At 31.4% G+C, this 20,737-nt stretch overlaps 6 protein-coding genes across 6 annotated transcripts; 2 read left to right on the top strand and 4 right to left on the bottom strand.

Annotated features, from left to right (window-relative positions):
* Positions 1–71: 71 nt before the first annotated feature.
* PPL_07852 (viral A-type inclusion protein) lies at positions 72–2,300 on the bottom strand (the record flags this gene model as incomplete). The annotated part of the gene is made up of 1 exon (XM_020578686.1): positions 72–2,300. One exon carries the CDS (start codon positions 2,298–2,300, stop codon positions 72–74), a length of 2,229 nt encoding a protein of 742 aa, XP_020431555.1.
* A 305-nt stretch (positions 2,301–2,605) lies between these two features.
* PPL_07851 (uncharacterized protein) lies at positions 2,606–6,177 on the bottom strand (the record flags this gene model as incomplete). The annotated part of the gene is made up of 12 exons (XM_020578685.1): positions 2,606–2,805; positions 2,894–3,073; positions 3,160–3,421; positions 3,506–3,913; positions 3,980–4,080; positions 4,142–4,616; positions 4,671–4,799; positions 4,856–5,025; positions 5,081–5,478; positions 5,542–5,748; positions 5,813–5,904; positions 5,971–6,177. 12 exons carry the CDS (start codon positions 6,175–6,177, stop codon positions 2,606–2,608), a joined length of 2,829 nt encoding a protein of 942 aa, XP_020431554.1.
* Positions 6,178–6,824: 647 nt separating this feature from the next.
* Positions 6,825–12,724, bottom strand: nagA (beta-N-acetylhexosaminidase; the record flags this gene model as incomplete). The annotated part of the gene is made up of 14 exons (XM_020578684.1): positions 6,825–7,062; positions 7,173–7,274; positions 7,436–7,529; positions 7,603–8,245; positions 8,303–8,506; positions 8,565–8,780; positions 8,883–9,104; positions 9,185–9,891; positions 9,963–10,394; positions 10,723–10,765; positions 10,886–11,258; positions 11,329–11,939; positions 12,029–12,114; positions 12,205–12,724. 14 exons carry the CDS (start codon positions 12,722–12,724, stop codon positions 6,825–6,827), a joined length of 4,491 nt encoding a protein of 1,496 aa, XP_020431553.1.
* Positions 12,725–13,523: 799 nt separating this feature from the next.
* On the top strand, positions 13,524–15,072 carry PPL_07849 (FABP family protein; the record flags this gene model as incomplete). Its single annotated transcript, XM_020578683.1, has 6 exons — positions 13,524–13,581; positions 13,692–13,755; positions 13,840–13,944; positions 13,991–14,090; positions 14,477–14,646; positions 14,733–15,072. The coding sequence occupies 6 exons, from the start codon at positions 13,524–13,526 to the stop codon at positions 15,070–15,072; spliced, it is 837 nt and encodes a 278-aa protein (XP_020431552.1).
* A 74-nt stretch (positions 15,073–15,146) lies between these two features.
* rpl6 (60S ribosomal protein L6) lies at positions 15,147–19,255 on the bottom strand (the record flags this gene model as incomplete). Its single annotated transcript, XM_020578682.1, has 6 exons — positions 15,147–15,505; positions 16,015–16,385; positions 16,457–16,497; positions 17,150–17,319; positions 17,968–18,123; positions 19,249–19,255. 6 exons carry the CDS (start codon positions 19,253–19,255, stop codon positions 15,147–15,149), a joined length of 1,104 nt encoding a protein of 367 aa, XP_020431551.1.
* Positions 19,256–19,398: 143 nt separating this feature from the next.
* Positions 19,399–20,508, top strand: PPL_07847 (GATA-type transcription factor; the record flags this gene model as incomplete). Its single annotated transcript, XM_020578681.1, has 1 exon — positions 19,399–20,508. The coding sequence occupies one exon, from the start codon at positions 19,399–19,401 to the stop codon at positions 20,506–20,508; it is 1,110 nt and encodes a 369-aa protein (XP_020431550.1).
* Positions 20,509–20,737: the final 229 nt, after the last annotated feature.

Here is a 20,737-nt window from a genome sequence, read left to right as displayed (position 1 = left end):
AAAATCTGATATTATAATAATCATTTTCAAATGATGTTAATTAAATCTAAATATTTCAAAAAAATTATATTTTAATAGATTTCTTCCATTTCTTCTTCTTCTTCTTCTTCTTCGTTGTCGACTTGAGCTGGTTCGGTGGTGGTAGTTTCTTTTTCTTCTTTATCCTCTTCTTTTTCCTCTTCCTTTTTTTCATCCTTTTCCTCTTCCTTTTCTTCATCTTCAACTTGTTCTGGTTTCAACTCTTCAGTTACTGTGGAAGTAGTAGTTGATGGATTACTTGAAAAGTCGAGATCGACAAGCTCATCTAATGAGCTGGAAGTAGGTTGTTGTTGTGGTGTTGGTTGTTCAATATTAGTGTTGGCTGATGCTGAAGAATTCTTGAATGCTTCAAACTCTGCCTTCATTGAATCATATTGCTCTTGTAATGCTTTTAACTTGTCAGAGTTTTCTTTCAACTGTTGATTCTCCAATTCGAATGCCGCTTGCTTCTCTCTGAGTTGATTGAGTTCATCGGTTGCCGAAACAATCTGTTCCTTCAATTTATTGTTCTCTTGCTCTGCCTTTGCCATATTCTGTACGGACTCATCGTTGAGTCCACTTAGCTTTTCACTGAGTTCTCTGTTTGATTCCTCCAACTGGGCGATAGTTTCAATCTTTTGTTTATATTCATTTCCAGTTTGTTCGAGTTGCTCTTTCAACTGTTGATTCTCAGTCTCGAGTTGACCGGTCTTCTCTGTCTGTGAACTAGCCAACTGCTCTAGTTTCTCCGATAGCGATTGGTTGTCTGCCTCCAATTTCGACAGTTTCTCGGCATTCTCGCTGTTGACTGTCTCCAACTGGCTTTGCAACGATTGGTTATCTTGCTCCAATTTAGAAACTCTTTCATTCTCGCTGTTGTTGGATTGCTCCATCTTCTCGGTGAGTGACTTGTGCTCTGTATTGATCTTTTCCAACTCTGATTGCAACTTCTCGTTGGCCTGTTGCATTTCCTCTAACTTTGATGGATCGACTTGCTTCGATTCCAAATCGCTAATCTTACTCTGCAATGACTTGTTTTCCTCCTCGAGCTTTGAATGTTTGTCGCCACTCTCTGTCTCGGCCAATGCAATTCTCTCGGCGAGTTGTTTGTTGGCCTGCTCCAACTCTGTCACTTTTTCATTCTGCTGGGAATCGGTGCTCGCCACCTTGTCCTGCAGTGTTTTATTTTCCTCTTCCAACAAGCTAATGATATCTTTGAATTTATTCTCGGTTTCATCTACACGCATCTGGAAGATCTTATTCTCCTCCTCGAGTGTCTTGATTCTTTCGTTGTTGGTATTGGACAACTCCAACTTTTCTTGTTCCAAACGAGTGACATTCTCATCGGTCGAAGAGGTGTGTTGCTCTATCTGCTGCAACAAAGATTTGTTCTCTTGCTCCAACTTGGTAAGACCTTCCAACTTGCTTATCAACTCTTGGTTATCTTGTTGCAACTGTCCGATTTGCTCGGTTTGTCCTTGCAGCTTTTGCTCTAGCTTCTCTTGGAGATGTTTGTTTTCCTCTTCAAGACGGACCAACTCATCGGACTTTGGCGAAAGAGTAGCCTGTTCCTCAGCACTCTTTTCCAATTGATCGAGCTTCTCTTGCAACTTCTTGATCTCCTGATCCTTCTCCTCGATTCTGGCGTGGAGTAACAGCAGTTCTTGTTCTTTGAGTAGATCGCCACGTTGTGTCTCTTGGATCTGATTGTCCAACTCGCCAATCTTGGTGACCAACTTCTCCTTCTCAGCAAGGAACTGCTCACGCAATTTCAAAGCCAATTGATTCTGCTCGTCGAGTGCCTCTTGTAACGATTGGTTTTGCATGACGAGTTGCTCCTCTTTGAACTGGAATGTCTTGATTGTTTCTGCGTGATTCTGTTGATTGACTACTGCAGTGTTCAACTTGCCCATTTCATATTTCAATCGATCGATCTCCTTCTCTGATTCCTCTAGCTGCTTGGAGAGTCTCTCGACTTCCTCTGACGATGACTGCGACTGCTGTGGAGTGTCTGCAAGAGAAACGACACCGTTTCCATTGGTCTCATCGACGTGACCAGTCGATTTACTAAGTTCATCGATAAACTCTGCTTTGATGGCAGTGTTACCATCTGAACTTTTCAATAGCTGTGTGAAACGATCGGCCAATTGTTGCTTTTCCTTTGCCAGGCCTTCGATAGACTGTTTCAACACCTTGATTTCATCCTGTGATTTCAAGAGTGTATCAACCAGAGTATTATTCAATCTGACGAGATCATTAGATGGTGCTGGTTGTCCTGACATTTTAACAATTTATTTATTATAATATTAAAATATATATATATATCTTATTATATCTTAAATCTTATATATATTATTATTATATCTTATTTTTAATATTACAAAAAACTAATGGTGATATTTTTTGAACAAACAAATGGTTTTATTAAAAAAAAAAAAGATTTATTTTAAATTTTATTTGAAAAAAAAAATAATGATATCAATTGATTTTTGTTCGAATTCAAAAAGCTTATTAGATCTAAATAGTTATATCAATTTTGAAGTTTATTTATTTGTTTTTATTTACAAAGAGAAGTAAAATAAAAGCATTATGATGCTGAGAATCTAATGGTTTTGATCTCACCAGGTTGAATTCTGATGAAGCATTCATTGATTGGAAGTGGAAGTAAATCAGAACCACCTGGAGGATCACGTGCAGTTCTTATTCCTCCGATTATATAAGTAACTATTGGCTCATATGTACAATTGAATGTGGTTTTACATAGATTCATATCACTATAGTTCATTTCTATTTGTTTTTAAAAATATAAACAAAATTAATTAAAAGTTAAACTTAGTTTGTAATATTTATACAATATACGTTTAACATAACATACCTGAACTACCACCGATATACATTTCTCTACAATTATCTGGTTCTAAAGATCTAAATATTGTTGGAAGATTCACAGATGTGGCAATACGTGTCTCTGCTGGATAAATGTTGATTAATCTAATGAGGAATTCACCATTAAATCTCTTGAAGTTTAGAACATGAATATTTTCTGGTAGTTGATCTATATTCGGATTTCATTTCAATTAATTAGAGAATTCATACAAATTTATAAAGAAATTAATAATAATAGCTTACCAACTAATATACTTTCAATTTTACTGTAGGCTTTGCTGTTTGGAACCATATTTTGTTGGACCTGATAGATTGGCTCATTAAATCTATAATTTTGTCCTTTGTAGTTGAGTGGATCTCGATCCAATCTGCATCTGTGATTGACAGTGGTCGTCTTCTTTGGCATCGATGGATAGCTGAGACCCTTTGAATCATCGTAATATGAACTTCTTGTAATTCCAAATTCAATATTTCCTTCGTAAATGGCAGCTGCTCCTTTACTTCTATCACTATTACACTTGATATTATTTTAAAATGAAAAATATTATTAGACAACCTAAACAAAGGTAAACACATGTTAAAATAGATTTTAAATATTTACCACAAAACCAACACCACTATTTGGATCCATCAATAAAGCAGTTGTAACCGATGGAACGTATGCTCTATCGATTGGACCGGTTGTATTGTAAACAGCTCGCTCTCTTAATTCGAATCCATCGTCAGAATAGAAACTACCATTGATATCAGTCTGGAATCTAACGATTCTGTCAGTATTATCACAATCTGGAAGAGTATAGCTGATATCAACGTTTTCATCATATATTTTCGAACCAGTGTTGTACAATCTAATGACCACTTCATCTTGATTAAACTTGATCCTTACTTGACTGTAAATGTTACCCAAAATGAAAGTTGTCAATGAAAAATTAAGATTTTCCTCTACTGCAGGTCCATTTGCTCTAAATATATATGCTCCATTTCTATATGATGTACGATATCTCATTATCTAATTGAACTCAAATATTAATAAAATAATAAAATAATAAAAGAAAATTAAAGTAAAAATTAATACCTTTTGAAGAATATTATGTGAAACTCCATTTTTTTCAGATATACTATTAATAAAACCTTTATCAGTTAATTCAACTTTGATATAGTTATTTTCTAATATTTCTATTTTGAAAATTATATTAATATTATGATTTTAAAAGAATTGATTAATTATAATTCATACTTAAACCTGGTATCTTTTGTTCAGTTAGCAATTTAGAGAAAGGACTTTCGTTTCCAATCGTTTGAATTTTAAAGACTTTGTATGATAATGCTTGGATATCAATGACAAAGGCTATAGTCCAGTTAAAATTTTCTACACCAATCGAACTAATTGTACATTCAATTGGAATTTGAGAATCTTCTTCGAAAACAGCAAATGGACAGTAACCAGGATTATATGTTGTAAACATTGAAATCATCTTTACTTCTTTTCTGTTCCAACCAAGAGGATTGAAGAAAACCAATGGTAAAGAATCGGTATCTGAGTGGGTAATCGAATTCATTTTATTGGATTTCATTGCTAAAAGATTGGTTGAAGTTGCAATAGATTCCCCAAGTTTGGCAATAGCATACTGCATTCTATTCATATAGTCCACTCCTACATGTACCAAGTGAGTACCAGTTATTGCGTCATGATGTTGGATAAAAGAAGAATTCTAAAAAATTTTAAAATTAATAAAGATTCATTATTTCGTATCCATTAAACATACTCTCATGGTGTCCCTTAATTGACTTTCAATATTTGCACCGGTTTGGGTATTAATCAATTCTCCCAATCTTTGGAGAGATGTAAGTCTTCTACTTTCTCTTTTAAAAATTGGATTAGTTGTATAGTATCCCTAAATAAAAAATGTATAAATATATAATAAAACTAAAAATAATAAATCCTACATACAACCCAATTATCTCCTATATTGTTTTCAATGTATGGCATAAAGTCAGTGTTGGAATATTGGTGTTTGATTGGTGTACCTGTTTGACGGAACCATTTTCTGACATCGCTAAAATAATTTCCCATAGTACTGTACTTTACATTAAATTCAACGGTATTCAAATTTAGATTATCTAGGAAAGAAAAACAATAAGTTTTTTTATAAATATATAATGAATTTAAAAATACCTATGGTTTTATCGATAATTTCAAAAGCGGTTTGGGCATTATTGTACTTGAAATCACCTCCAATAAGCACAAGAATGTGTGGTGATTTGTAGTGATCTCTTCTCCTTATAATAGTATGTTTTAAATCAAATACCAATCTTTGGACATTATCATCAACGGTACCCATTGGTTCATCTAAGTTAAAGTCTGGAAACCAATACGGATCATCAAGAACATGTGTAAATATCTCAGAGTTATTGCCATGTGATCCTCTCCATATGAATTCCAAATCTTTCTTTCTTCCAAGTTCATCTCTTAGATCTGTTGTGATACGATGCAGAATGATATTCTTGTAATTGTCCATGGCTTCAAGTGCAGCTGTCTTTGATGCATGTCCAAATGGATCAATTTGCCAGCCACTTTTAAAAAAATGATATTAGATTTTCTTAGATAAAAAAATTACAAAATATATTTTAACTAACCTCATTGGAAGAAATCTTTCACCAAATTGTTCTTTAATAAATCGATTTCCTTCTTCAAGATTATCAATGAATGCTTCAGCAGAAGTACATGCTTCATCACTCATTACCCATCCACCATTAACAAACTCCATTTGGGATTCATTAACTAATTTTTGGAATTTATCTCTAAAGGCAGGGTTTCTTGCCCACCACTTTGTAAGAAAACCACTAAGAAAAAATAATTATAATTATAAGTTAAACAGAATATTTTATAAAGATAATATATATTTACATTTCAGACCAAACAAATTTTCTATTTGGATTGGCAATCATAGCTTCAGTTACAGTAGAAATGATATTATCTACTCTAGTGTTATAATATCCCTATTTATTTTTATTGTATATAAAATTAAAATCTCTTTCTCAAATAATTTATTTATATATATTTACATCTATTGTGTCTAACCAACCTGAATCATCATGAGAATGGCAAACTATATGAACCATAAATCCTTTTTGGGGATTCACTCCAGGCGCACCGGGATATTGATTTTCTTGTTCAGAAACCTCATCCAATCCATTAATGATATTGATATATATAAAAAAAATTGAAAATAAAGCAAACCAAAATTTCGATTTGCTTATAAATTTAGACATTATTAAAAATTTCTAAATATTAAAAGTCATAAAATTAATATCCAATTCAATTTCAATTATATTTTTATTTAAAAATAAAAATAAATTTAAATTAAATTTAAATATTATACTAAAACTTTGATATTTAGTTAGTAGATGGAAAAAATCGAATTGAGATTTGAAAAAAAACAACAAAGATTATTTATTATAGATTGACAAAAAAAAAAATAAAAAATAAATAATAATAAAAATGACAATATCAGATTATTAACTATTTTATATCTAATGAAATTTAATAATGATATATAATTTACAAATTTCATTTCCATGTTTGTTTTTCATTTTGTTATTTATTTTTATATGTGTTTGTTTATTTTATTTTTTTTGTTTTTTTGTATACAAGGGTGGTATAAGTACACTACACCACCAACACATTTGTTTGTTTATAGTTGATTAAAATACAGTGTTGTCATTATAAAATTATTAACACTATTGTTATTACTATCAAAAAATTTCACTGTAACTTACATAGTAGCACATTATTACAGATTAATTAAACTGCGAAAAAAAAAAAAATTGAAGTTAGAGATATCAACAGAGTTTTGAATTTGGGCGCCAGAACAAAATAATTGTGTTGACATCATGTTTTGATAATCAAATTGATTTATTTAGTATTTTATCATTGCTAAATCTAGAGATAGATTTGGATTCAATAGAAACTTTAGATTGGTAGAGATAATCTTGAATGATGTGATTGATCGTAAGAGTATAGAGAGTTTGTTTCTTAACATGTTGATTATGGGGAAACCGGTTTTCTTTGACATTATCAAATGGAATGCTGTGTAAACGATCCATTTAAAGTCATTGAACTTTAATGGGATATCACTAACCTTTCTTTTGATAAACCTATATGAATTAAATGTAAATAAAACCAAAACATCTAAAATAAATAAAATAAAATATTAATAATCTAATAGGAAATAGATAATCATTGCCAAAGCAAATAAAATACAAACGAACCTTTAAAGATTTTAACCTTTTCAAAATCTAAAAGTGCAATCGTACTATAATATTTCTTTATCCAACAACAAAATGCCATTGCCAAGTATTGATAACCTCTATAAATATTAATTAGTACTGTTGAATATAGATTTAAAGTGGGATCAATGAATAGTATATCTCTGAAATCAATAATAATATATTAATAAAACCCATCAATCAATTTTAATTTAATTTAATTTGTAAAATGATTAATTTAATCATTGTAATTTATACATACAACTTTGCTTTGACTTGAGAGTTTAGAAAGTTTAATAATCTTTGTTGTAATGTTAATCTTCCCATTGCTGGAAATGTCAATTCATTAATAAGCTCTAAATGATAATGATATGATTAGATTAATTAATTAGTTATAATTTAGCGGTTACTAAAAAAAACAAAACATACTCTTTCCTGAATACTTTGAATAGTCATATAGGATTTCAAATGATTCAACGTTGATAAGTAATCCACACCACGGCATGTATTTACCGTCCAACTCAACGATACCCTTTGCTTTGCCAAAATCGTGAAGGAACTGTTTGGTCTTCTGGTTGTTTGACTTGACACCATAGAGAGCGGGTGTCTCATTAGTAAAGACATCGATGAAACGCTCTGTGTTACTCGGACTGTCGGTAAAGTAGATGTAATCATCGACGAAGCGAACCAGTGCATTGAATGCATTCGGGTTGTTATCCAACAGGCGTGGCATTAGCAGCTGGTTGTCGAGATCACCAAGTTCCAGCTCGCACAACTTGGTGGAACTCTTTGCACCCTGAGCAATGCCCTTCGTCTGCAAGTAGTAATCCTCGCCATACTTTAGAATGTGCTCACATATCAACTCGTCAAACACCTCTAGCACCTCTTGTCTGCCAATCTCTCTCATATCCTTCTTATTCTCCACAACGCTAGCGACATTCAACTGACTTCTAATACGAACCAACATCGCATCGAAATCAGCTCTATCGTTCTCTGCATACGCCAACGTTATTATTCTACGTCTATTCTTAACTTTAAATTGTATTCTAACATTTGATATAATATATTTATCCTATAATAATAGCTTTTATTAATAGAATATTCTTAATATCATTTTTGTATTACTTACATTTACAAATACATTCTCATCTAATATTTGTATCAATTTCGATTGCATCAATGAATCGAAACACTTGTTGATATCTATTGACATTATATGAATCTTTACACCTCTCATGGCAAGTGATAGTAACTTTGGTTTAATTTCTTTAAACTTGTGATAGAAATCAGTTCTACTAGTAACTGTAGATCCCAATAACTTTTGATTCTTATTCTATTTAAAGATGTTATTAATATTTATATTTATATAGTATAATAAATAGTATACATACCATTTCATACTTTAAAATAGGGAAATAATCAACCATAGTTGAGTTACTTGATAATTTAAAATTCCTATGCGTAAGAGTTGTACCGTTGTTTGTGATGATTGTTGCCTTGGTAGCAGACTTTCCAAGATTAGCAATTGGTCTCAATGATTTCTCTTTTGGTAGAAATCTAAGATGTGACAGTCCTGTTCTTCTTGATTCAATATATGATGCTAATTCCTAATAATAATAATAATAATAATAATAATAATAATAATAATAATAATAAGTATTCTCTCTTGTTAATTTGATCAATTCCGTTATCAACAACCTATTACATACATTATTTAATAATAATTTATAATTTGATTTCTTTAATGATTTTAATTGAGTGGATGATAAACTATTCCATTCATTCATCAGGAAATAAACATGTGAGATTCTCGATTGTGCAGTCTCTGTACAATAGAAATGTTTGGTAACCAAAGTTGGAATCATATCATCAAACATCCACCATAAGAATGATCTTAGATATTTAATCTTTGGTATAATGAATTCATTCACCTAATTATAGTGGTTAAACAATTAGATTAGTATCAATTTATAGTATCATATCTATATATTTATCTATAGATAATATTTACATTAAACCTATTAACTAATTGATCAAAGTTAATGTAATGATATGTTTTTGACTTTAAATAATTTAAAAGTTCTTTTTCAAATTGTTTCTTGTTGCTAACAACATTCGTAGTTGTTGCTGTTGTTGTAGTGGTAGTTGTAACGGTTGTAATGTTTGTTGTTGCTGTTGAATTTGAAGGAGATCTCCAAATCTGTTTAGGAGGTAGTATATTATTGATTATAGTCAATATGAATCTATAGATATAATGAACTTCAATGTCCTTTCCTTTGATAAGATCCTCCAAATTCAATTGTGAATATCCACCAACATTACATGTAGTAACATTAAAACCACTATTATTATTGTTGTTGTTACTATCCATTTCATTGTCACTAACTGCAATTTCATCATCATCATCATCTTCTTCTTCCTCCTCTTCATCACTAGTGATATTATTATTTTGTCTATTTCTATTGTATTTAAATACATCGTATTGTCTTTTCTCTCTAATTAGATTATCTAAAATCAAAGAATATGGAGTTGACTTTAATTTGAAGAGCATCCTCTGAACCAATGGGAATTGAACCATTATCTCTTTCTTCATATTGAGTTCATTGATATTCGATGGTCGCTTAAAACCCTCTGGACTAAACAGACATTGTCCAACCTTGGAGTTAAACATCCTATTCATCAAAACTCTAACATCTTTCTTATCATTACATCTCCAATCTAATATTGAAATGAAATCAACTTATTAAATTACATGTAACTATCATACTATAACTATAATTATTACTTACATTTATTCTTTGTTGAACTTGAATATAAAAGATGTTTCGTGTGTATTTCTTCACTATTATTACTATTATTATTATTACTACTACCAATACTATTATTTTGATTTTGATTGTTAAGATTGCTGATGTTGTTATCTTTTTTTTTCTTTTTATATCTCTTTCTCTTTTTCTTTTTCTTATTATCAGCAGCAGTAAGTGCTAGTGAAGCTGTTGTGTTTGATATCTGAGGAACATTTACATTGTCTGTTTCTAACTGAAAACTATCTAGATCATTGAAAATATCGGCATAGTCATCATCATCATCATCATCTCTACTTCTTTTACCTAGCTGATTAGGTAATACTAAACTATTACTACTACTAATACTATTATCATCAACATTATTGTTGTTATTATTTAAAGTAGCTATGAAACTTGAACTATTAATATTATTATCTATATTATAATCAAAATCAAATTCAAAATCTGATTCTTCTTCATCATTCATCTATCGATCTATCTGTGCATATTCTATAATCAACAAAACTAATGCTTTTAATTTGAGTATTGGTGATAAAAAAAGATGGTAAACCAATTATTTTTTGTTTTCTGTGTGATGTTTCTTTTTGTTGCACCTACACGACACAACTTGCAATACATATTACATGTATGTATTAACACTCATTACGTTTTTGACGGTTAATTTATAATTAAAAACAGATAGAATATATAGAATGTGTCGAGTAAATTTCAATTTATTAGAAAATATTTATCATTAACTCACCAACACTCATGAGTGTATTGTATTGTATGAACTCTTCTTTCAACTAAATAAAGATATTTGTTATTTTATTTAGATCTCTAGATTTCATAACTAAATCTTCTATCGAAAACTTTTATTTTTTTAAAATTTGTTTAATAAGTTGCTTTGGTAATCTGTTGGATACTTGAGTTTTGCCATCGATACCAGTTGGGTAAAGATAGATTGGTAAGAGACAGAAATCGGATTGAAGTGGTCCTGAGTTGACACCACGAATGGCCATCGAACAAGATTGCTTGTCGAAACGTGGAATGGCCGAGGTGATATCGGTAACACTCTCAGCGGACCAAAGACGTTCGGCAATAGCCAAAGAACGTGGCCAAACTCTGACGTCCCAAGACATCTGACTGACTTGTTCACTCCACATTGCGGCTTCTCCACCGAGGAGGTTCTGTGCGTTGGTTGTAATTCCATTGAGTGGATCGTTCGAGTAGAATGTCTTCCAGGTGTCCTCAAACTCATAGTAGGTGTTTCCCATTGGAACCTGTTGGTCTAGATACCTATGATAATTGATTGTTGTTATTATTGTTAATCATAGTAATAATAGTAATAATATCATTAAATAGTTACCATGCGAAAGAAACCAATGCTTTGTAACCGGCTTCCAAGACTTGTTGGGTGATGGTTGCACTATTCCAAATTTGAATAAGAGTGTCGGGTCCGAGCTTGACACCGGCTTCGAATGGATCGTTCCAAGTGATCTTTGTACGATTGAGTGGAATGAGAATATCGTCCATTTGATTCTCAAAGTATTCGAATGCAACGGATGTTGAGAATCCCATCTTGTTCATCCAACTTTGAATGGCTGGATCGGCAGTCCAACAACCGAAAACGACTTCGTCTCCACCAGTATGGAAATAGGCATCTGGGAATAACTGGGTCATCTCTGTAAAGAAGTTTCTCAAGAAATCATAGGTACCCTCAGAGGCAATGTCAAGGGCAATGTTGTTGATGTTATAGGCATATCCTGGACATTGCGCTAGCAAATCTGGGTAACCAATACCCCAACCTGCAGCATGTCCCGGCAAATCAAACTCTGGAATCACACGAATTCCGTATGTCTTGGCATAGGCAACGATTTCTTCGATCTGCTCATGAGAGAAAACAGCAAGTGGATTGAATGCACCCAATGTTAAATTTGGATAGATTTTTGATTCTACTGGGAATGATTGAGCATCAGACTGATATAATTGTTTTCAAGAGAAAGAATTTTATAAAATTAATAAACCACTAAAGTATAAATGCATTTATATTTATAACTACTACTTACCAAATGCCAATGTAATACATTGAATTTATTATATCCAAGAGTGTCAATAATATGTAATATAAAACTAGGTGGATACCAATGACGAGCTAAAAAAAACATTTAGAAAATGTGAGTACCACCAACCAATTAGTAAGATTATCATATTAATATATCATTGATATTTAAATTATAATTACCAGTATCAATCATGAAACCTCTCCATGGGAAACGTGGGTAATCATTGATGGCGATTGGTGTGTTTGGAATGGAGTAGGTTTTTGAAGATTGATCGTAGATGATCAGTTGTGAAAAGGTTTCCAAACCTCTCATGGCACCGTAGATGGTCTTTGCGCTGATAGAGAGTTCGCTTGAGGTGGCAGTGATCGAATAGCTCTCGTCGACACCCATGTAGAGATCTTCGCTGGTCGACTCGATTGTGATGTTAAGAGTATTGAGTCCAGAGGCACCCGTGCCTTTTTCAAAGTAGGGAGTGGTATCACCGAATTGGAAAAACATACTGGAATAACGCTTGACTGCGACATTGAAAGTGGCAGAATTGATCGATGGTTCAATCGAGAATTGCTTGTCGTTCAACAACACGGAAACACTACCCGATTGGTAGGATTGTGGTTGTGGTACAACAGTTGGTTGTCCACTCACCAAACAACCAAGCAATGCGGTGGTAATAACTACCAAATATAATAATTGAATCTTCATTTTATAATTTTATTATATTTATTTAATTATACATAAAAGATATACACTGATGAAATAAATATGTAAAAAAAGAAAATACAAATGAAAAACTAAAAACTAAAATATCATGAAATTGAAGATTGTCCACCAAAAACTTTATGAAATCTTTAGTGAAAAAAAAAATCTGTTTTTTATTAAAACAAGATATTTCTTATTTTAATCCTGGTCATCAAAATTTTATAAAGATTTTCGTGTTGGGATTTAGATTATTTAACTTTTAAAGGAGATTTTTATATTCGCTGATGATAATCATTTAAAAAATAGGGGAATTGACTATTCTCAAATGCTTTGATATTACGGAAAAAAAAAGGATCTTCAAATTTAAAAATATCTTTAGATAGTAGCAATAAAAATAAAGAAATATCAAAAGATATCCTAAGGATATTATATCAAATATAAAATATCAAATATAATTGATTTAAATTATACTTTACACTTCTTAAAATATAATATATTATAAATTTTATGTTCAAATAAATAAAACTATGATTATTATTATTAAAACAAAGAGGTCTCAATTTCCAAAACATTTGAAAATTTTTTTTTGAAATAATTGTGCGAAACACAACCCATTAGCAGTTGTTGTCATCACCGAATAAACAAAACACAATCTTTTAAATTTTAGTTAAATTAGTTTATAGATTCATTGTGTAGTTTTAATTATTATTATTATTGTATAAATAAATAAATATTTATTTTTTATAGTTCAAAATAAACGGATTTTAAAGTAGTTATAGTAGTATATTAATATAGATATAGAATGGCAAAGTTTAAATTAGCGAATTGGGGTGCAATGATTGCGATATGTGCATGTTATAGTAGGTTATTAGACATACGTATTGTGCTATATAGCATGATTGATTATTTTATTTGAGCGAATGAATGAATGAATGATTAATAGATGTATCTATAAACTATATATATATAGTATTGATTGCAGGTGGTATTATGGCATGTATTTATCCAAGACAGTTTGTTGGTATTTATTCTATGTAAGTATTTCATAAACAAAAAAATAGAAAGACTGCAGACAACATTTATTTATAATAATATGATGATGATGATGATATCTATAGTGTTGTAGGTGTAGTTTTATTACCATTGTTATGGCCCGTTCCATGGTTAGGAAAGTTAAAAGCAATCTTTCAACAATATTATGTTGCTGCGTTTCTTTGTCTTGGGTAAGAGAATAGATAACAATAACAATAACAATAACAATTAACATAGTACTAATATTACCGATTATAATCCAATTAGATTGAGTGTTTTGACATTCTTTGAAGTACCAACTATTATCGGTGGAATAAGTTTAGGTCTTGCTGGTATTGTATTTTTGATATCTGCCATCATGGGTGAAAAAGGAGATTACTTTGAAAGATAATAACTATAATAATAATGATATACAATAGTAGTAATAATATATTCAAACAAATATATATAATAATGTAATTTCGAGTAGAAATGTTAAAAAAATAACTAAATGTACACACAAATCCTATACTTTATAACCATATTGCAATGTATAATAAAAGTTTTAATAATTTAAATAAACATTTAAAATGAGTGTAATATGCAAACGTTTATGATAGTTAAATGAGTGCCCTTCCAATACATTCCATATTCCATTTTAACATTCGAATGCATTCATTTTTTTTTAAAAATTCATTATTCATTTATTTATTATATTTGCATACCCACTCTCTTTATATTCAGATAAACTCAGCAATGACAACAACCGCAGCAGCTCCCTTAAAGATTACAGATTTATCATTTATCAATGGTGAATGGTCCGGAAATGGAAAGGGTATCTATCCAACTATTAAATCATTCGAATACACAGAGGTTTTAAAGTTTACTTTCAATGGTAAACAAATTGAATACAAGTATGATGTTTATTTGGTTGTTTTATTATTTGTTTGTATACTTTATTAACTGTAAGCGCAAATTTGATTATTTATTATATATATAGTCAAACATCGAATAATGTTGCAAATGGTGGATTAATGCATTTCGAAAGCGGATTTATTAGAGTGCTACCAACAGGTAAAATAGAGTTGAATGTTGTTCAATCATCGGGTGTTGCCGATCATTACGAAGGTACATTGGACAATAGCGGTGATAAACAGACATTGTTCTTCAAGATGACTGGTATCTCTAGAACACCAACTGCCAAATCACCGCATGTAACCAACGCAACTCGTCGTTTCACAATCACCAACGGCAACGAAATGAATGTCTATTTCGAAATGGCCACAACCACTCATCCAGATTTAGTAGAACATTTAAATAGTAATCTTAAAAAGAAATAAACAAATAAAGACTATATGTTTGTTTTTAAAAATCCATCAATTTAAATAAGTTTATTTATTGTTATTAAATAAATTTAGAACTTGAGAGCGTGTGGGAATTCACCCTTACGGAGACCGAAGGCAGTCTTCAAGTAGAGGACCAATTCCTTTTGACCCTTGAGGGCAGCAAGGATGGCAGTATCAACAGCCTTTTGGTCGGCAATACGTACCTCTGGGAGCTTCTTGGCGGCCTTCTCGGTGGTCTTCTTTTCACCATCCTTGAAGAATTCACCCTCAGCCTTCTTGGTGGTGGCGGCCTTCTTCTCAGCCTTGAAGTAACAGTCATTGACTGACTCTGGGACCTTGACGTTGGCAACGTTGACCTTGGTGGAGGTGGCGATGACGTAACGTTGGTCAATACGTCTTAATGGGACACCGTTGAGTCTGAATGGACCTATTATTATTTATTTGATTGATTTCCAAATGTTAGCCTAATCAACTATTCTTTATCCAATAATACTTAGATTGATCAATTTCATATTGTTATATTATTCCTAACCTAATTGTATTGTCTAATTCTTCTTTGATTTCACTTTTATTCGATGAAGGGAGTCAATCGATAGTATCATAATTAAACATGATTCCATTTTCCATTAATATTAAATAATATTAAAGAAAATAGATCAATTGTTTATATAATTTGATAGTTCTCGAGATGATTAGCATATTTGTTTACAATAATGTATCAAAAGCAAAGTAAAAAAGCAATAATATTAATTACTAATTTGCTTTGTTTGACGATAGAATGAATAAAATGAAATTTAATTTACATTTTAATCACTACAGGTGTAAGTTATGCTAATCAGCCTTAACATCAAAGTGAAACACAGAAAGAATGTATAGACGAAAAAGTAATATAAACATGTAATGGATTTGGTGATCAATCAAATGCGGGATACATACCGGTGATCAAGAGGAGACCAGAGGTGAGTTGCTTCAAGAAGACGACTCTCTTTCCGGCGTAACGACCAGCAACGATGATGAGGACGGTACCTGGGGTGATGGTCTTACGGAGGGCAACTGGGGATTGCTTGTATTGACGGGCGACAGCACGGACTTCAGAGGTCTCGACTGGGGCGTACTTGGCAGTCTTTTCCTTCAATTGGACCTTCTTTCCACCCTTGATGGTAGCTTCACGGACAACTGGGGCTGGGGCAGCCTTTGGGGCAGTGGTAACCTTCTTTTGCTTGGCCAAATAGAGACGAGTTCTCTTGGCGAAGGCACGCTTACTGTATTGACGAAGACCGTTTCCGATGATTGGGTTTTGCATTGTTCTGTATGTTTAAAATCGCGTTAACACTAAACTAAGATAAAAAGATAGATGATATAGTATTATTCTTATTACATACCAGTGATGGATTGAGTGACAAACTTAGGTGAAGAAGTCTAAGAAAAACGAAAGCATATAGTAAGTAATCGTTGGTCGCCTGCTAGCGTCGGTGCCAGTCCACACACCCACACAATTTTTCAAAAATTTCAATTTTTTTTAATTTTTATTAATTTTGCTTGAAAGAAGTTCATTTTTTTTGGTTTTGGTTTTTTTTTTTTGTCTGTGTGAAATTAATTTGTGCTATGCAAAGCAATGAAACACACGTAACAGTTTATTTTTGTTTTGATTTGTTCAGTCAGTTAAAGTTGTAAAATGAACAATAATATTACATATTGTTATTGTTAATTAATTAATTTGAAGTGGTAGCAGATTAGTTTGTTTAATTGATTTTTAATTGGTTGATCAAATTTAGTAATACTGATGGTGATAACAACGATTTTACTTTCTTTTGGTACTTACAGAGTTTAGTTATTGTTATTGTTATTATTCTTTATTGGTAATATGTTCATCTGATCATTTAACTGTCAATAAGAAACTAGATGTATTACTTACGTAGCAGAGCAGAACAGAGCAGAACAGAACATAATAAGAGAGTTAATATGATTATGTTTATGATTTGTGATTAAGATATTTTACTTACTTGTTAAATTGTTCAAATTAGATGATTGGATGAGTGAAGAGCTTGAACAGAGTTTGTAACATGTTCACCTTCAGATTAAGGACAGACAGACAGCAGTTCGGTATTTTCAATCTCGGATGAAGATTTCTAGCAAGAAAGGCCACTTTACAAATGAATTTCAATGAACGATGGTTATTGACAAGCTTTGCTGCCTGTTCGGAAATGAATGGGAATGCATTAGCAACAATAAAGGTAACATCTTACTTTGAATAAAAGTAGTGGTAATGGAAAGATGTTTGTTCAACAAACAGATATACTTGCATCCCCGAAACACACACATAGGCTTTATTTTACAAGTTCAAAGATTATTAAATCACAAAAGACCATCCAACCGCTTTATCATCTTTGCACTCTTCCATTCATTTTGTGGAAATGGTGAAAACAAATGAAAGGGTGTGTTTGTTGATTAGGTGTTGAATATTAAGTGTGGTGGGGTGGTGTGTTAAGTGTTTGTTCAGTTCGACAATAACATTTAATTAAAAAGGAGAGAGAGAATGTGTGTGTGTTGTGGAAGTGGTGTTGTGTTTGTCCATCCACCACTTCTTGTTCTTTCACTTTTGTTTTGTTATGATATGATTGTTTTTTAAATTAAAAAAATGAGTGTATTATACACATTGGTGTGGTAGTGTTGTGCAAGTTGTATTCATTTAATCAAGCGGTAAATCCACATTATTAAAATCAATACATTAATTAAGTAATAACAGTTTGCATTTACACTATAGTGGGTTACTTATTTGGGTGGGTGAGTGGGTTAGATGGTAGGTAAATCTTTAAGGAAATTGTAGTGCAAATCATTGTTATTAGCGATGTTTAATAATATGACAAAGTGGTTTTGTTGTGTCTTTACCAACTCTACACAGTGTTTGGCTTAGAGTCTCTGAATTTGAAATTGAATTTGAATTTGTTAAAGATTGTTGTTGTTGTTGTTTATGTTGTTGTCGATGTTGTTGTTTTTTGTTGTTAGTAACAACAACATGATGAGGATCGATGTCAAATATTGCTGCTATTGAGGATCTTACTCTGGAATGATCTCTTTAGATCATGATGAGTCGTGATCACTATTCTATTCTAAACTTAGTAGTCCATCGTGGAATCTAATTTTTTGTGTGGTGGAAGGGCATCCTTTGTCTGGTCGATGAGGAATGCGGTCCAAATGTCTCTAATTAAATTAGCATTACATCGAAAAGGCAAATTATTTTAAAAGAAATTGTGTGTGGTTTGTTTGGATTTTCACCCCACTCAAAGACTTGGATTTTAAATTTTTTTAGTATGGGTGTTGTATTTTTTAAAAGGTAAAGTGTTGTTTTTTTTGTTTTTGTTTTGAGTTTATTGATCTGATTCAACAAAAAAAGTAATTAATGTGTCAGTCATCATTGTCTTTAATTCAAAAAACAGATGAAAAGTAAACAAAAACAACACCCCACCACCCACACTGAATATTTGAAATTAAAAGTTTTTCATTTTTTTCACCCCACTAAAAAAAATAAAAAAAATTGAAAAAAGCAATTGTGTTGATCTGTGTGTGAATGAATTCTTTAAAAATTTCGTTGTTTTTTTTTGTCGAAAGTTTTAGTGTTGTTTTTTTGATCAGAAACACCACTACGCTCAGATTGGTGAGTATGTTTACCATGTCACAATTTTTCAATAGGTAACATATGTGTAGAACTAAGAAGTAATGTATGTGTATGTTTGGTGTGATCATACATACTGACCGCTTCTGTCAGTGATGATGATGCTGTTGTTGCATTGTTCTATAGTGATGAGTGACTGAGGGGGTAGTTGTATGGTGTGTGCCTGTGATTGTGGTTATCTGTGTTGGGCATGTCCATGGATCGTCGGGTAACCACTTAAAATAGTTCTTAGTGTTATTTTTAGGATGTATAGTTTTGAATCTCTTGAGCTTATCTAGAACTCTATAAATATTGGAACTGTTTTATCATTTGATTATAATCCAATCAGCAAAGAATAATAAATAAATAAAGAAATAAATCTTAAACAAATAATAAAATCTTAAACTTTTATTTGTTTATAATAAAATCAATAATAATCCTAAACACTTCAACGACAACGACAACAACGTCTACAATAACAATAATAAATAACAACAACTACAATCAATAACAATAACCAATCATTTCATAAACTGTTTTGTTTTGCTTTTTGTTTTTTTAAATTAATTAATTATTTGATTAATAAATAAAAATAAAAATTATTATTGTATATATAATTACATCTTATATCTATATAAATAATAATCAAAATAATAATAATAAACCTAATGGAATTTGAAGATAATTTTAATTTAAGTTTTATTAATGAGAGAATGATGCATTCCAACTATTTTAATAAAGATAACAATATCAACAATGGAAGACCCATTCACCAACAACCAAATCGATACCATCCATACCAATTGGTAAAGCCACAGGCCATCCAATATTTACAAATTCCAATCAACAACCAAAATAACAACACTATCTATATCAATAATAATAATACAAACAATCATAACAACCTAAATAGTAGTGGTAACAACAACATTTACAGTTCATCATCTCCAATATTTTCACCAATGAGCCCGTACCAATCCTCTCCATATTCTTCACCATTCCCATCACCCAAAGGTGCAGTTCCACCCCAACTTTTCCTCTGTTCCACACCCAACGCCAACCACAATCTTGAAAGATCCTCATCATCACCAGCAACCATTGTTTCTCCACCACCAATTCAAATTGAGAATAAATCAAATAGCAATGTTGAAAACTCCAATAATAATAATAATAATAATAATAGTAACAATTCCAATTCCAATTCCAACAATTCCAATTCAAAAGGATTCTATGGAATGACCAGTAAATTATTACAATTGTGTCAATCGATTGACGGTGAACGTGGAGTATCGAAAGAGAAAACAAGAATGTTGACAGAGTTACACGATGAATTGGATTTGATAATCAAGAAAATCAATAAGGTCAAGAAGAACAAGTTGCCATATCCACCATTACCAAGCGACGATCCCAATAAATCATTTATCGATTTGCGCCCACGCCGCAACAGAAAGTGTAAATTGACACACAAGGAGAACGAAGACAACATTCAGTGCCAACGATGTGGCACCAAGGATACTCCAGAGTGGCGCAAGGGTCCAGATGGATGCAAATCACTTTGCAACGCTTGTGGACTCTACTATGCAAAGACAAAGAAACGTGAACAAGAACAAAGCTATCAAACATCATCCTCACCATTACAACAATCAGAACAAGAAACACAATTTTTTAAAGAACAACAAAATCAACAACAATCACCACAACAACAACAAAAATCAAATTTAAATAGCTCAGTTTCAAATACCTCGATAATTAGTATAAGTAGTTTAATTAATAATTAAAAATTAAATTACAACTTGTAAATTAATAAACTTAATTGTAAATAATTTCATTGCACAAAAATTTTAATGTCTAAATTTAGAATTTCTATTTTTTTTTTTGTTATTTATTATTCTCTTTAATCTAAATAAATTATTAAATATGATTAATAGATATTATTTACACTCAAGATAAGTAAGTTTTAAAACAAATAATTGTGATCAAATCAATAAATAAATTAAACACGAAAAT

This window comes from Heterostelium album (genome assembly GCF_000004825.1).
Source record: "Heterostelium album PN500 unplaced genomic scaffold PPL_scaffold8, whole genome shotgun sequence".
NCBI classification, from domain to species: Eukaryota; Evosea; class Eumycetozoa; order Acytosteliales; family Acytosteliaceae; genus Heterostelium; species Heterostelium album.
Note: the sequence above shows the minus strand (reverse complement) of the source record. Positions and strands in the feature narration are given on the sequence as shown.